Source organism: Danio rerio, chromosome 22 (genome assembly GCF_049306965.1).
Source record: "Danio rerio strain Tuebingen ecotype United States chromosome 22, GRCz12tu, whole genome shotgun sequence".
NCBI lineage: Eukaryota > Metazoa > Chordata > Actinopteri > Cypriniformes > Danionidae > Danio > Danio rerio.
The window spans coordinates 1,004,217-1,020,000 of NC_133197.1; the positions used below are offsets into that span (position 1 = coordinate 1,004,217).

The window sequence follows — 15,784 nt, forward strand, 5'->3', positions numbered from 1 at the left end:
AAAACACACTCTGAGCATTTTTTATAGCCACTTTATCACTTTAACCGCCAACTTATCCAGCACGTTTCACGCAGCGGATGCCCTTCCAGCCGCAACCCATCTCTAGGAAACACCCACACACACTCCTTTACACTCATACACGACGGACAATTTAGCCTACCCAATTCCCCTATAGCGCATGTGTTTGGACTGTGGGGGAAACCAGAGCACCTGGAGGAAACCCACGCCAACACGGGGAGAACATGCAAACTCCACACAGAAACACCAACACCAGCCGAGGCTTGAACCAGCGACCTTCTTGCTGTGAGGTGACAGCACTACCTACTGCGCCACCGCTTTGCCTTGCGAAATGCATTGCGATATTTGATTTATCTACGATATAAATTGCGATTATTAGATTTTTCTTCTAAACACATTGCGATTATTAAATTTTTGCAAAATACATTGCGAGATTTTGAAATTTTTCAGCAAAATACATTGCAATATTTAATTTTTCTGCGAGATACATTGCGAAATTTCACTTACCTGCGATATACATTGTGATATTTGATTTTCTTTCAATATACATTGAGATTTTAGATTTTTCTGCTAAATAAATTGTGATATTGCGATATACATTGTGATATTTTATTTTTTGCAATATAAATTGCAATATTTAATTTTCCTTGTTTTTTGATTTTTCTGTGAAATACATTGTGATTATTTGATTTATCTGCAAAATACATTGCAATATTTGATTTTTCTGCGAAATACATTGCGATATTTGGTTTTTCTGCGATATACATTGTGATATTTGATTTTTCTGTAAAATACATTGCGATATTTGATTTTTCTGCGAAATACATTGCGATATTAGATTTTTCTGCGAAATACATTGCGATATTAGATTTTTCTGCGAAATACATTGCGATATTTGATTTTTCTGCAAAATACATTGCAATATTTGATTTTTCTGCGAAATACATTGCGAAATTTCACTTATCTGCGATATACATTGTGATATTTGATTTTCTTTCAATATACATTGAGATTTTAGATTTTTCTGCTAAATAAATTGTGATATTGCGATATACATTGTGATATTTTATTTTTTGCAATATAAATTGCAATATTTAATTTTCCTTGTTTTTTGATTTTTCTGTGAAATACATTGTGATTATTTGATTTATCTGCAAAATAGATTGCGATATTTGACTTTTCTGTGAAATACATTGCGATATTTGATTTTTCTGCGATATACATTGTAATATTCATTTTTCTGCTAAATACATTGCGATATTTGATTTTTCTGCGATATACATTGCGATATTGGATTTTTCTGCGATATACATTGCGATGTTTGATTTTTCTGCTAAATACATTGCAATATTTGATTTTTCTGCGATATACATTGCGATATTTGATTTTTCTGCTAAATACATTGCGATATTTGATTTTTCTGCGATATACATTGCGATATTTGATTTTTCTGTGATATACATTGTAATATTCATTTTTCTGCTATATACATTGCGATAATTTGATCTTTCTGCAATATGCATTGTAATAGTTAATTTTTAAATTACTTTTAAAATTTAATTTTGTGGCAAGTAGCTTTAGTTATCAAGATAAAGTACATAAATGTTGATTTCTACGATTAATAAATGCTTTACAATACTTTATTTTATAAAGTATATATAATACTTTATTCATACTTATTGTTTATATCTAACATTAGCTGGACCATTATTCTAAAGTTATACCCAAATAACTAATTATTTACCTCTAAATATTTTACGTTTTGTTTCTCGGATCAACGCACAGCTAAAGTAGTTCCGGCAGGTTTTGAGCATCACAGCATTATTTTCCACAGTATTTACTTTAATTTATTAATTTCAGCAATGGGAGAAAATGAAAAATACTTTGTGTTCAGGAGATCTACAATGCCACTAGATGGCACCATTAAAAATAAACAAAAATAAAAAAATAAACACTTTTAATATTTAAAAGTGATAGAATTATCCTGCATATTCATAGCAGATCCCTGATGTGTGCATCGTTTTGAATGCATGGATAGAACAATTGCTTTAACACAAAACAAAGCTAGCCACACTACAATGATGATCACCCAAATGCTATGATGTGGGCCTGATTAGGAAAGGATCAATCTGCTGTATCGCATTACGGAGCGCAGCATCCCTCAGATAACGCCGCAGTGATGAGCGAGAGTGCTTTAAACCCTGTCCGAGCACCACGTTTGAGTTTGTGGCTAATTTTAAAGCGTCCCAGCAGCACCTGCTTCTCTCAGTCACCTGGGTCAAGGTCACGCTCACTTACTAGGGAAGACCAGGCGTTGGGTGTCTGCCATTCTGCCTGTACACTTTAACTTAACACCATTTTTCAACATTGACTTTAACTGGTGCCTGGTTCAGTGTTAATCATCTAATCCTCTAAGCATAGAAACCCTGTTGAGGGTGGACACTATGTATTTAAAGAGGGGGGTGGGGGTGTATATGGAAATATTTTATTTAAATAAACGTTTTATATAGAAAGCTTTGCGATATCATATTTGTGCAAATACATTAGATTCGTCAGTGTTCTACAGAAGTGTTTTAAATGGCTAAAGTGCTATAATTTTAAAGGTGTTTTTAAAGTGTTCTCAATAATAAAAGGGTTACAAATACTAATTGTTCTAAAAATGATGTATTTTCCAAGTGTTCTTAATTCTAACGGCTCTATTCTAAATTCGAAAGGTGTTCTAAAAGTGTTCTAAAATTGAAAGGTGTTCTAAAAGTGTTCTAACTTCGAAAACTTCTATATTCGAAAAGTGTTCTAAATTTGAAACGTGTTTAAATTTCAAAAGTGCGCTAAATTCGAAAAAGTGTTCCAAATTCAAAAAGTGTTCTAAATTCGAAGGGTTCTAAATCCGAAAAGTGTTCTAAACTCGGAAATGTTCTAAATTCCAAGTGTTCTAAATTTGAAAAGTGCTCTAAATTCGAAAAAGTGTTCTAAATTCCGTGTTCTAAAATCAAAAAGTGTTCTAAATTCGAAAGGTGTTCTAAAAGTGTTCTAAATTCTATGTGTCCTAAGTGTTGTAAATTCTAAATGTTTTCTAAAAGTGTTCTAAATTCAAAAAGTGTTCTAAATTTGAAGTGTTCCAAAAGTTTTCTAAATTCAAAAAAGTTTTCTAGATTCAAAAGGTCTTTTAAATTCGAAGTGTTGTAAATTCGAAAGGTCTTCTAAATTCAATGTGTTCTAAATTCGAAAGTCTTCTAAAATTGTTCTAAATTCGAAAAGTGTTTTCAATTCGAAAAGTGTTTTAAATTTGAAAGGTGTTTTCAGTGTTGTTTCAGTGTATAAACGTTTTCTAAATGGGCTCTAAATCTTAAAATTCTTTGAGATTGTACAGGTACAGGTGTGTGTGTGTGTGTGTGTGTGTGTGTGTGTGTGTGTGTGTGTGTGTGTGTGTGTGTGTGTGCGTGTGCGTGTGTTAGGGAGTGTAGTTGGAGGTGGAATCTGTAGTGTTGACTTTTGAGGGACACTCACTAGGTTGCTGTTGGTGTTATTTGTGTCTTCCTCGGGCATGGGCATGAAAACGGCCAGCGCTACACAATTAGCAAAGATGGTGAGGAGGATGATGATCTCAAACGGTCTGAGAGGCATATTCAGGAAAGATAGAACAATGCAAAAATAAACACCAATGATGCTTTATTATTGTTTATATATATATATATATATTCATACAATATTTGTTCTTTCTGTCAAAATAATGTAATAGTGTCAAATGAGGGTTAGCACAAAAGTAATCTAAATGTAATCTACAAAAGATCACAAAAGTAATGTAAATGTAATCTACAAAAGTAATCTAAATGTAATCTATAACAGTGATAAAGTAATCTAAATGTAATCTACAAAAGTAATCTAAATGTAATCTATAACAGTGATAAAGTAATCTAAATGTAATCTACAAAAGTAATCTAAATGTAATCTATAACAGAGTGCTAAAATAATCTAAATGTAATCTGTAAAAGAGCACAAACGTAATCTAAATGCTATTTACAAATGAGTGCTAAAGGTAATCTAAATTTAATCTGCAAAAGAACACAAAAGTAATCTAAATGTAATCTACAAAACAGTACAAAAATGTAATCTAAATGTAATCCATGAAAGCCTGCAAAAGTAATATCAATATAAGCACAAAAGTAATATAAATGTAATCTACAAAAAATTGCGAAGGTAATCTAAAATGTAATCTACAAGTGAGCGCTAAAAGTAATCAAAATGTAATCTATGAAAGCGTGCAAAAGAAATCTAAATTTAATCTACAAAAGTAATTTAAATGTAATCTAACAGTACTCAGATTACAATACCATAAATATGTAATCTAGGATCTTCTATTGCTGTTACGAATGTTGTGATGTAATTAGTATCAGCAACTCATATAATCTTCCAGCTCTGCTTGTGTCACAGTGGTGTGTCAGTGTGTTGTTATGCGCGTGCTAACATTCTCTGAGCTTAGCATGTCTGTATTTAGTGAGCTGAAGGACAGAGCAGCTGTTCCTCATGCTGAAACACTGACATTTACACACACACACACACACACACACTCCACAGTCAATGAGCTCATTACAGTCTGTCGTCTCACAGGCGCTTTATTTCACTGTCTCCATATTTGGCACTCAGTTTTGTTATTCACTATGCAGTATAATATAATATGTGTTACTTACAATGCAGTTGAAGTCAGAATTATTCGCCCCCCCACCCCTGTATATTTTTTTCAGATTTTTTAATCTGTTCAACATCATTTGGAAAATATTTGAAATTATTTCACAAATAATTTGCCCTCCACTGTAATATACAGAAGTGAAATTAAAATAGTAAATTCAGTGCCTGTATTTAATATTGGACAAATTATTTCTATGACATTAAGGTTAAATTTCTAAAGTGTTTCGATTTTCAGATTTATACACGCATACACAGAAGTATACTGCCTTAAAAAGCAATGTGCAGTAACTACACAAACACCAACACAAAGAAAAATGCCTTTAAAATGTTTCTAACATCAGCAAGTCAAACTTATTGTGAGCGGTGTTGGGTGGAAAAAGTAACAAGGTAACTAATTACTTTAATTAATTTACCGTTCTGCTCATTTTTAGGTATTACTTTGAAATGTCAGGTAGTTTAATTATAGTACTCATCTTAAATATTGCACATAAATTCAACAGTTCTGTATAAATCAATTCAGAGAATTTAATTCAGGCCAAGGGGGGTTCCGGTGGTCTGAAAGACCCAGCCCTTCTGACAAAGTCCAGAATTTGGTCTCTTTATGAGCTCACTTGTGCCATGTTTGACAGGATGCCATTATAAATTGTGAAAATAACCATTAGAATAAGGCTTGAGGAAGAATATCCAATAAAATAACCCATGAAAGAAGACTTTTATTATCTAAATGGACAAATTCTGACTGGGGAGATGAGCTGGCCAGTTTGTTATTTGCCTATAGGCCACAGATTTTCATTTAAAACAAGTTTTAACAGATTCACAATTATTTTGTTTGTTTGTTTGTTTGTATTTTATGATGGATGGCAATAAATTAGCATTAAAAAAAAGTGTTTTTTATATTTCTAATATTGTAATCTCGATACATTCTATATATAAACTGGAATAACTTGGTTTAAATGCACATTTGTAAATAAACATTTTTGGGTAAAACTTTGTTTTGATGGTGCATTTGAGTATTAGTAGACTGTCTGCTGAATATCTGCTGATTCTGCTCCTTCAACAGACATTTAACTGACTATAAGAAACTGCAAGTACATGTCAACTTACAATAACTCTAACCCCAACCTAATAGTCTACTTATCATCTAATGAGAATGAGTTGGACCAAACGGACCATCAAAATAATGTGTGAACCATTTTTGTAAACAAAAAATAGTATGATAAGCACTTCTGATGAGCACAAGAAGTAATCTAAATGTTAAAGCTACAAAAGATCACAAAAGTAAATGTAATCTACAAAAGTAATCAAAATGTAATCTAAAACAGAGTGCTAAAAGTAATCTAAATGTAATCTATAACAGAGTGCTAAAAGTAATCTAAATGTAATCTATAACAGAGTGCTAAAAGTAATCTAAATGTAATCTATAACAGAGTGCTAAAAGTAATCTAAATGTAATCTATAAATGTAATCTATAACAGAGTGCTAAAAGTAATCTAAATGTAATCTATAACAGAGTGCTAAAAGTAATCTAAATGTAATCTATAACAAAAGTAATCTAAATGTAATCTATAACAGAGTGCTAAAAGTAATCTAAATGTAATCTGCAAAAGAACACAAACGTAATCTAAATTTAATCTACAACAGAGTGATAAAAGTAATCTAAATGTAATCTATAACAGTGTAACGATGGGGGTGGAGTGACGGATACAACAGAAGGTAAAATCCAATATGCAGGTTTATTCAGCGTCAGGCAAGCAGTGGTCAAATCAGGTACAAACAGGTATGTGCAGGCAAATCCAAAATCGTCGTAGTATAAACAGGCAACAGGTCACAAGGCAGGCGGCTAAATAGGATTACAGGAATACAAGGCTAAGGTCTAACACGGAGAGACAAGACAAGGAAACACGTTGTAAAGTCACACTAGGGTAAACAAGACTCGGCAACCAGGGTGAGTGAATGAGAGGTTTATGTATGGTATGTTATCAGTCTCTGACAGGGTTCAGCTGGTGAGTGCAATCAAGCAGATGAATGAGCATGGGTGTCTGGGAGCAGTGCATGTATGAAAATGTAGTCCTGGGAAATGCGGAAGTGTAGTCCTGGTGTTCGTGTAAGAACCAGCGATCTCTGGAAAGCGATCGCTGGTTGTGTGACAAACAGAGTGCTAAAAGTAATCTAAATGTAATCTGCAAAAGAAAACAAAAGTAATCTAAATGTAATCTATAACAGAGTGCTAAAAGTAATCTAAATGTAATCTGCAAAAGAAAACAAAAGTAATCTAAATGTAATCTGCAAAAGAAAACAAAAGTAATCTAAATGTAATCTGCAAAAGAACACAAAAGTAATCTAAATGTAATCTACATGTAACCTAACATGAGGGAAGTATTTGTGTTGCATCAGAAAGTGTGGTAATCATAACAATCTGACAAGCTGATCCAGCAAAATTGAGTGCTTAAAATGTCACTAAAATTCAGTATTTAAAGCTCGAATAACTGCAAATAGCTCCAGTTTTTGTGAAAAAGAACCAACCCTTTTTAATAGGCTGGCTACGAGTCTGAAATTAACTTTTTTTTATGTTATACACATATTTTTCTCAGAATAACTCAATTTTTTAACTTCAGAAGGTTACATTTATCAGGAGGATTGCGAGTGATTAGGACAGAAATGTTAATATAATGTAAACATTCAGAGAAGCAGAGCAATTGTGTCGATTTATACTGTGTGTATATATATATATGTCCAACATTTGCACATCTCAGAAACAATGAAATTAAAATGTGTCAGTATGTGGGTCAAGGATTTATTTTAAGTGTTATTTTTTAAGCTATAATCTAAAAAAAACACCCAAAAGAGTTTAGTTTCTCTTAAAGTCTGTATGCATCGAGATTCATATGGATTTAAAGTAAAATTAAGTCATTCATTCATTTTTTTTCAGCTTAGTTACTTTATTAATCAGGGGTCGCCACAGCGGAATGAACCGCCAACTTATCCAAGGTATGTGCTTACATAGCGGATGCCCTTCCAGTCGCAACCCAGCACTGGGAAACACCCATACACTCTCATTCACACACATACATTGTAATAAAGTTCCAGAATTTCACAACATGTAACTAATTTTTTTCACTGTAAACTCCACTCGAGTCACTTTACAGGGTTTAACTGTTGACATATTCAGAGTTTTGTTGTAATATTAAGGCTGGCAACATGATTACAACAAATTACTGTGAAAATAGCTATATCTTTTGCACGTTAGTTATAGGAATTTAAACACTATTCATATTTTATTCAACATAGAAATTCACACAGATTAACTTTTTATGCTGGCACAGGCACTTTTTAAAATATTTTGAAATATTTACAACATTATTGTTATCAGGGCTTGAGATTAACACCCGCCATCTCGCCAAATGCGGGTCGATTTCAGCAGTGGCGGGTAAGACAGACACTCACACTAGCCACTTTGGCTGGTTGAAAATAATTTTCCCAGATAATAATTCTTAAAAGCAATATGCATGCAAAGGAGATCTCAGAATTGAGAAGCATCACAACTAACAAAAATAACTGTGTTCGCGCGAGCAAAAGAAAGCAGGTGAATACCGAATGAGAGGATAACCAACAACCACCAACAACAAGAGGATAACACCGCTAACAGCTGAGGTGATGCGCGTGACTGTTTAAAATGCGTGCACGCTCCTGTTTCCTTGCGTGAAGCAACCGTAGAAACGCAACTGATGTGATCGGTTCTCTTTCAAATAGACTAGACAAAAAGTAATGCTCATGCACCCGCAGTCTCGCTGCTTTCAAGAGCTTGTGTCTTTTTGTAAGCAGCACGGGTTGCTTTCGCTTCAGCAATTCTTTGAACAGATTATTTACGGGTCTAACGTTAACCGTGTGTGTGATCGTCCTTTCATTATCACAGCGTATGTTTTTACCTGCTTTCTTTTGCGTTAATATGATTTAATTATCATTTTTTTTACAATAACATTGCTTTAATGCGAGATTAACTGCCCATTTGTGTTTAGTTAGCTGCTGATCTGGGAACTTTAGCAAGAACTGATTACTGTACATATGTTTTGTTAAAATAAAAGTATAATATACAGCTTTATTTTGCTTGCTTTGACACATTTAAAATGTGTGTCTAAGAAATAATGAATTGTTTATGTTTGGTATAAATTTGGTAAATCCTTCATTTTGAGCTCTGAAATTATGTGAAATAAAAACTGTAATACTGTGAAATCCTGACCCATCTGCTCATGATTATGATTATGAAGCGAGCTCATACATGACACACACAAAGTGAAATTAATCAGGAGGCATGTGGAGATAACGCGAAATCTAAATCAAGTAGTTTTAGCATGTCGAAGTCATATTTACACATATAAAATATATTTTCCCAACAATAAAATTGTGGCTAGTGAAAATGGCGAGTGGCTAGTAATGTTGGAAATCTACTAGCCACAGTGGCTGGTGATCAAAAAAGTGAATGTCAAGCCCTGATTGTTATTATGAAGCACCTCACAGTAATTTACTGTGAATTTACATGCAGTACCTTACTGTGAAAGTAATGCAATTAGCCGGTAATTTACTGTAAAATTATAGACTAATAATTTATAGTTTACACTACGGCCAATGTAGGTTATTCTATTCACCTGTAACCAGCGACCTTCTTGCTGTCAGGTGATCATGCTCCCCACTGCTCCCCCAGGAAGCCTGGTATTAAATCAAGCAATTAAATTACTTCTCAAGTAATTCAGTCACTTTTCAGAAAAAAATTATTTATAAAAGAAATCTAAATTTGATTGTGGCTATATTAGTGTTTCTAAAATAAAAAAACCCGATAGGCTCACAAAGCAGCTTTTAGGCTGGGTCAGTTCACACAAAAATTACAATTCTGTCATCATTTACACACACTTTACTTACACAGTTTCTTCTGTTTAATGCAAAATATTTTATGCGGAAGAATGCTGGAAACCTGTAACCGTTGGCTTTTATAATATTTATTCTTGTATTAATACTTATTAATATTTATTTATTATTTTTTACTATGCAGGTCAGTGGTTTTCATCTTTCTTCAAAGTATAAAGTCTTCTAACGTGTTTATCAGCAGCCGTAGAGAGAGTAAACAGCAAGTAAATATCCATATTGTGTGTGAACTGACTCTTTAACTCATGTTTGACCAAACATGTAGTTACCGCTCTTTGCCTTTAGGTGGCAACACTGCTAAGAAAGACTTTTTACTTTACATCGTACAGAATTTCAGTTAAATACTTAAATAACTACTCTCCAGCTAACATAGACTACATTTAGATCACTTTTGTAGATTACATTTAGATTACTTTTGCACTCTTTTGTAGATTACATTTGAATTTTGTAGATTACATTTTGATTACTTTTGTGCTCTTTTGTAGATTACATTTAGATTACATTTGGATTTTGTAGATTACATTTAGATTACTTTTGTGCTCTTTTGTAGATTATATTTAGATTAATTTTGTGCTCTTTTGTAGATTACATTTAGACTACTTTTGTGCTCTTTTGTAGATTACATTTAGATTACTTTTGTGCTCTTTTGTAGATTACATTTAGATTACTTTTGTGCTCTTTTGTAGATTATATTTAGATTACTTTTGAGATTACATTTAGATTACTTTTGTTCTTTTTTAGATTACATTTAGATTACTTTTGTGCTCTTTTGTAGATTACATTTAGATTACTTTTGTTCTTTTTAGATTACATTTAGATTACTTTTGTGCTCTTTTGTAGATTACATTTAGATTACTTTTGTGCTCTTTTGTAGATTATATTTAGATTACTTTTGAGATTACATTTAGATTACTTTTGTGTTCTTTTGTAGATTACATTTAGATTACTTTTGTGTTCTTTTGTAGATTACATTTAGATTACTTTTGTGCTCTTTTGTAGATTACATTTAGATTACTTTTTGGCTCTCCAGCTGCTTTTCTAAAGGATACTTCCACTCCACGATGTTGATGCAGGCCTTGCGAAATGGGTTTTTGAGTGTGAGGAACAGCAGTGAGCGCGCGGGACGAGGGTTCCCCCCGGTGGCCTGGAGCTTCTTCAGCTTTTCCCGCTGTTTCCTCTTCAGCGTCTCCTCATCCATGATGAAGGAGCTCATGGGAGCTTCGCCGTTTCCCTCCATGATCCGATCGGGAGGCGCAGGAATCCCGGAGATCAGGTACTTTGCTCAAAACTTTAGGAACAGTCTGTGCTTGCGCTCAGGACTCCAAAACAAATGTGTTTCCAGCATCTGCCCTTCTGAACGTGCTTCAAATTCTAATGATATGTGTCACGTATTGTATGACATGCAGTGAAATGCTCACTCGTGACCTTACAATAATAATAACAGTGACATAAATAATAGTCTAAATGTTAATACAATAGAACATATAAGCAAATATAAAGACTGTCGATACAGAGTGTTCCTCCTACTGTCTGTCTCTGCGCTCCTGTTGGCTTCGCACTGCAGCTGTTATGACTTCACCATAAATATAGACAATGTGTGTGTCGCTCAGTTCATGTGTGTGTGAGTGGGTGTGAATGAGACACAGAGATAAAGAGGCCGGACATTTACAATGTCATAACTTTGCAGTGTTCCCATTGGCCCCTTCTGTTTAGCCTGCAAACCAATCAGCTTGCGGATAAATCAGCTGTGATCTTTGGTTTCACGTTATTTATGAGTTTTCCTGAACGCCTCCATTGATTTTGGGAGTTTTCAATATTTGAACAGACTCAGATCTGTCAGGAATATGTCTGGGTTGTTATTGCCTTACCTAAAATTTACTTAAAATCCATACTATACTACGTAGAATCAGTGCATTAACGATGATGAGGATTTCTGTAGTACTATATTACATTACAGTAGTGTTTCCAGCAGCTGAACCCACATGTATGGCATCTACCTGTACAGTGTGTGCGTTCTGAGATGATGTTGTTTGTACTTAAAAACCCTTAAAATAAAATGTATTCGAATAATTATGTAATTTATTGATATTTAAACATCATATGATGGGTAAAATAAAGTCAAACATAAGATATTTGTTCAAACATCATGTCATGGGTAGATCATGAGCACAAATTGGACAAGCATCATTTAAAATAGACATTATTCAAAACAAAACACACCCATTATTGTGTAATATAATGTACGGTTTAATCGTGTTAAACTTAAAGTGTGTGTGATCACAGAGAGCGGGTGTTGATTTCAGGCTTTTTCTGGGCGTTGTGACCCCTGTGACCTCATGAAAAACACTGGGCAGATCCACATGCCTCATTCTGCTTCTTGCATAAGCTGCCATTCACTGAGCGTTTGTCTCATTTCTAATCCAAACACAGTTGAAATCAGAATTATTCACCTTCCTGTGATTTTCTTGGTCAGATATTTCCAAAATGATGTTGAACAGATTCAGGAGTTGTTCAAAGTATTTCCTCTAATATTTGTTCTTCTGGAGAAAGTCTCATTAGTTTTATTTTGACTTGAATAAAAGCAGTTTTTAAGCCATTTTAAGCTCAATATTATTCTCCCCTTCAGCAATATTAGTGTTGGATTGTCTCCAGAACAAACCACTGTTATACAATGACTTGCCTAATTACCCTAACTTTACCCTAATTACCTTAGTGAAGCCTTTACATGTCACTGTAAGCTGAACACTAGTGTCTTGAAGAATATCTAGTCTAATATTATGTGCTGTCATCATGGCAAAGAGAAAAGACAGCTATTAGAGATGAGTTATTAACACTATTATGTTTAGAAATGTGTTGAAATCTTCAGTCCATTAAATAGAAATTGGGGTAAGAAATATACAGGAGGGCGAATAAATCTGACTTATCTAAAAATTCTAAAATGAATAATCAAAAATAGTGTCTTGTTTACAGAAAGAATAAAATCCTCAAATACAGTACTTTAATTATCAGCATTATTATTTTAGGGTTTAAAAAGTCTTAAATTTCAAAATCTCTACCTAAGCCCTTAAAATTAACGGAATTATTGTGTTGCAGGTCTTAAATCATTTTAAACAAGTCTTAATTTTTCCTATGTGCATGTAAAAATGCCTTGAAAATATTTTAAAAGGTCTTCAGTTAGACTTTCAGAGAGCCTGTATATAATATAATTAAATATATTACTATTATTTTGATAAACGTAAAGGCTCAAGTTTTATTTGAAATTATTTTCAGCCACAATCTGACGTGTCGTCGTTAAAAATGCAACCAAACTTAAGAACATGCACCAAAAGTCTTGAAGATTGAAAAACGTTTAAAACGATCTTCATGGTTATGTTCAAAAAAGTGTGCGACATTTACAGTGTGAACTTCCTAAAAACCCCTCTAATGTGGATTTGTAGCATTACTTCAACATGTAAACAAACAAAAGGAAAAAACCCTCAAAAGAAAACATCTACTCCATACTTTTAGAGTACAACAATTTGTCTTGAAAAGGTCCTAAAGAGTCGGAAATTTGACTTGCAGAAAATCTGTATGTAATATAATACAATATATTATTATAATTTCATAAACGTAAAGACACTAATCACTAGTTTTATTGTAACTTATTTTCAGCTACAATCTGACAAGTGTCGTCTTTAAAAATAAAACTCACTTAAATACATGCACCAAAAGTCTTGAAGATTGAAGTTGATTTTGATGATTATGTTATATAAAAAAGTGTCTCCGACATTTGAATTGTCAACTTCCCACAGACTCCGATTCGGAAACTGAAAGCAGCGATATTTCCTCATTTTTTGCTCCTCATTTTTTGCTGGCGCTCTCCAACAGCTCCTGCAGGTATTTAATATATCGAATCGTGGCCCGCATTGTCTCCAGTTTACTCAGCTGTTTATTGCTGCTCCCGATGGGAAGGTGGTCGCGTAATTTGGCGTAGCCCAGGTTTACGCAATTGACCCACTGCCGCTCACGTTCATTCCTCTTCTGGATGAACGCTGGCTGAAATGGGCACTCGTAAACACCAGATACGTGGAAGATACAACAGTAGTGTCGCTCCACAACAATACGAGCCATCGTAAACGCTCCGCTCCAGGGTATAAAAACAATAGGAAAGAGCGTCTGATTGGGTCGCTGTTTGCTCTGTAGCCACCAGAGGGCGCACAATAACAGCTACTTCCAGCTAGTCGCTCCTGAACAGATGTGTCCATATCCGCACAATTTCCAGATCAAATAGTCCACTGTAAAAAGTGATTAGTTGACTGTAAAAAACCTAAATTGCCTTTATAATTGTTAAATAAACAAACTACATGCGTAAAAAAAGGTAAGTACTTGACTTTTTAAAAGTAAAACCAACTTGTCGGTTTTAAGGCAACGGGTTTACTAACACATTAAAGTTGATATTCATGATTGTGTTTAAAAAAAGTGTGTCGGACATTTGAATCGTTAACTTCCCACAGACTCCTCCGATTCGGAAACTGAAACCGGCGACATTTCTTCACTCTTCGCTCCTCTTCCGGCGCTCTCCACCAGCTCTTGCAGGTATTTAATATATCGAATCGCGGCCCGAAGCGTCTCCACTTTACTCAGCCGTTTATCGGCGCTCCCGTTGGGAAGGTGATCGCGTAATTTGGCGTACCCCAGATTTACGCACTTGACTCGCTGCCGTTCACGCTCGTTCCTCTTCTGGATGAACGCCGGCTCAAACGGGCACTCGTAAACACCAAAACTGCCGTGAAACGGTGGAAGATATGACAGCAACGATGCTCCACTACAATACGAGCCATCGTAAACGCTCCGCTCCATGTGCGTCGGTTATAAAAACAATGGGAGAGAGCGTCTGATTGCGTCGTCGTTTGCTCTGTAGCCACCAGAGGGCGCACAATAACGGCTACTTCCAGCCAGTCGCTCCTGAACAGATGTGTCCATATCCGCACAATTTCCAGATCAAATCGTCCACTGTAAAAAGTGATTAGTTGACTTTACGTTTTTACTAAAAAGAGTTAATTCGTTGCCTTATGATTATTATCAAGTAAAAAAAACTCTGTGCGTAAATTTTAAAAGTTAAGTCAATGGGCTTTTAAAACTAAATAAACTTGCTGCTTTTAAGGCAACGGCTTTACTCGGTTTATTTAAAGTAAAGTAACTAATCGCTTTTTCACAGTGTCGTGTCGTTTGGTTCGTAGACAGAAAGCCACGCCCCCTTTGTTCAGGAAGTTGTGCTAATGCTCCAGGATTTCCTGCGGTGAGGAAGCATCGTCGTCTTCAGTGATAAACGCCTCCTGTTTTCTCTTTGATAGCCTGTGAGGGATTTTGAGAGAGCCAGACGTTAAAACTTCAAACACGCTCCAGATTAGGATAATCAGCGTTTAGGCTGAGCTTCAAACACAAGGATAAACCCGCGGACGCTCCTCGATATTAACACGGATTTAGCATAAAACAGAGCTGAAGATGGCACCATCACTATCTGTTCTCAAATCTCTTTAAAAACCGACCTGTTCAGTGTGGCCTATTAATCTTACACTGATAGTTCTGTCGATGGCTTTGTTTCTGATTATATATGTGTTGTTTGTGTTGTTTTTATGGTTTTCTCTAGATTTTCACTGAATATTACTCTGTCTTTAGCACTTCGGTCAGTCGTGTGGCTGTTTTGAAATGTGCTCTATAAGTAAATCAACTTGAACTGAAAGCAGTTGAGGGTCAACCAGCTGTAAACATCACCTCAAAGCTGAAGAAATCCGTTTTCGACTGGTGTTTGGTTTCATTCTTTCATTTTCAGGTTGCTGGTTTGAGCCTCGGCTGGGTCAGTTGGTGTTTCTGTGTGGAGTTTGCATGTTCTCCCCGTGTTGGCGTTGGTTTCCTCTGGGTGCTCCGGTTTCCCTCACAGTCCAAACACATGCGCTATAGGGGAACTGATCAACTAAACTGGCTGTAGTGTATGAGTGTGTATGGGTGTTTCCCAGTACTGGGTTGCAGCTGGAAAGGTATCCACTGTGTAAAACATGTGCTGGAATAGTTGGCGGTTCATTTTGCTGTGGCAACCCCTGATCAATAAAGGGACTAAGCCGAAGGAAAATGAATGAATGTTATGGTGATCCAACAGGAGATGTGGATGTACATTGGTACATTG

The 15,784-nt window shown here is 34.9% G+C and overlaps 1 protein-coding gene across 2 annotated transcripts in view; it reads right to left on the reverse strand.

Annotated features, from left to right (window-relative positions):
* cacna1sa (calcium channel, voltage-dependent, L type, alpha 1S subunit, a) overlaps positions 1–11,244 on the reverse strand; it is a 58,011-nt gene extending 46,767 nt beyond the window's left edge. The window contains exons 1-2 of one of the 2 annotated variants that reach the window (XM_005168275.6): positions 10,671–11,244; positions 3,526–3,631 (exon numbers count right to left, since the gene is read on the reverse strand). In XM_005168275.6, the coding sequence (XP_005168332.1) occupies positions 3,526–3,631; positions 10,671–10,858 (294 nt within the window). In that variant the 5' untranslated portion in view covers positions 10,859–11,244. 2 annotated transcript variants of the gene reach the window in all.
* Positions 11,245–15,784: the final 4,540 nt, after the last annotated feature.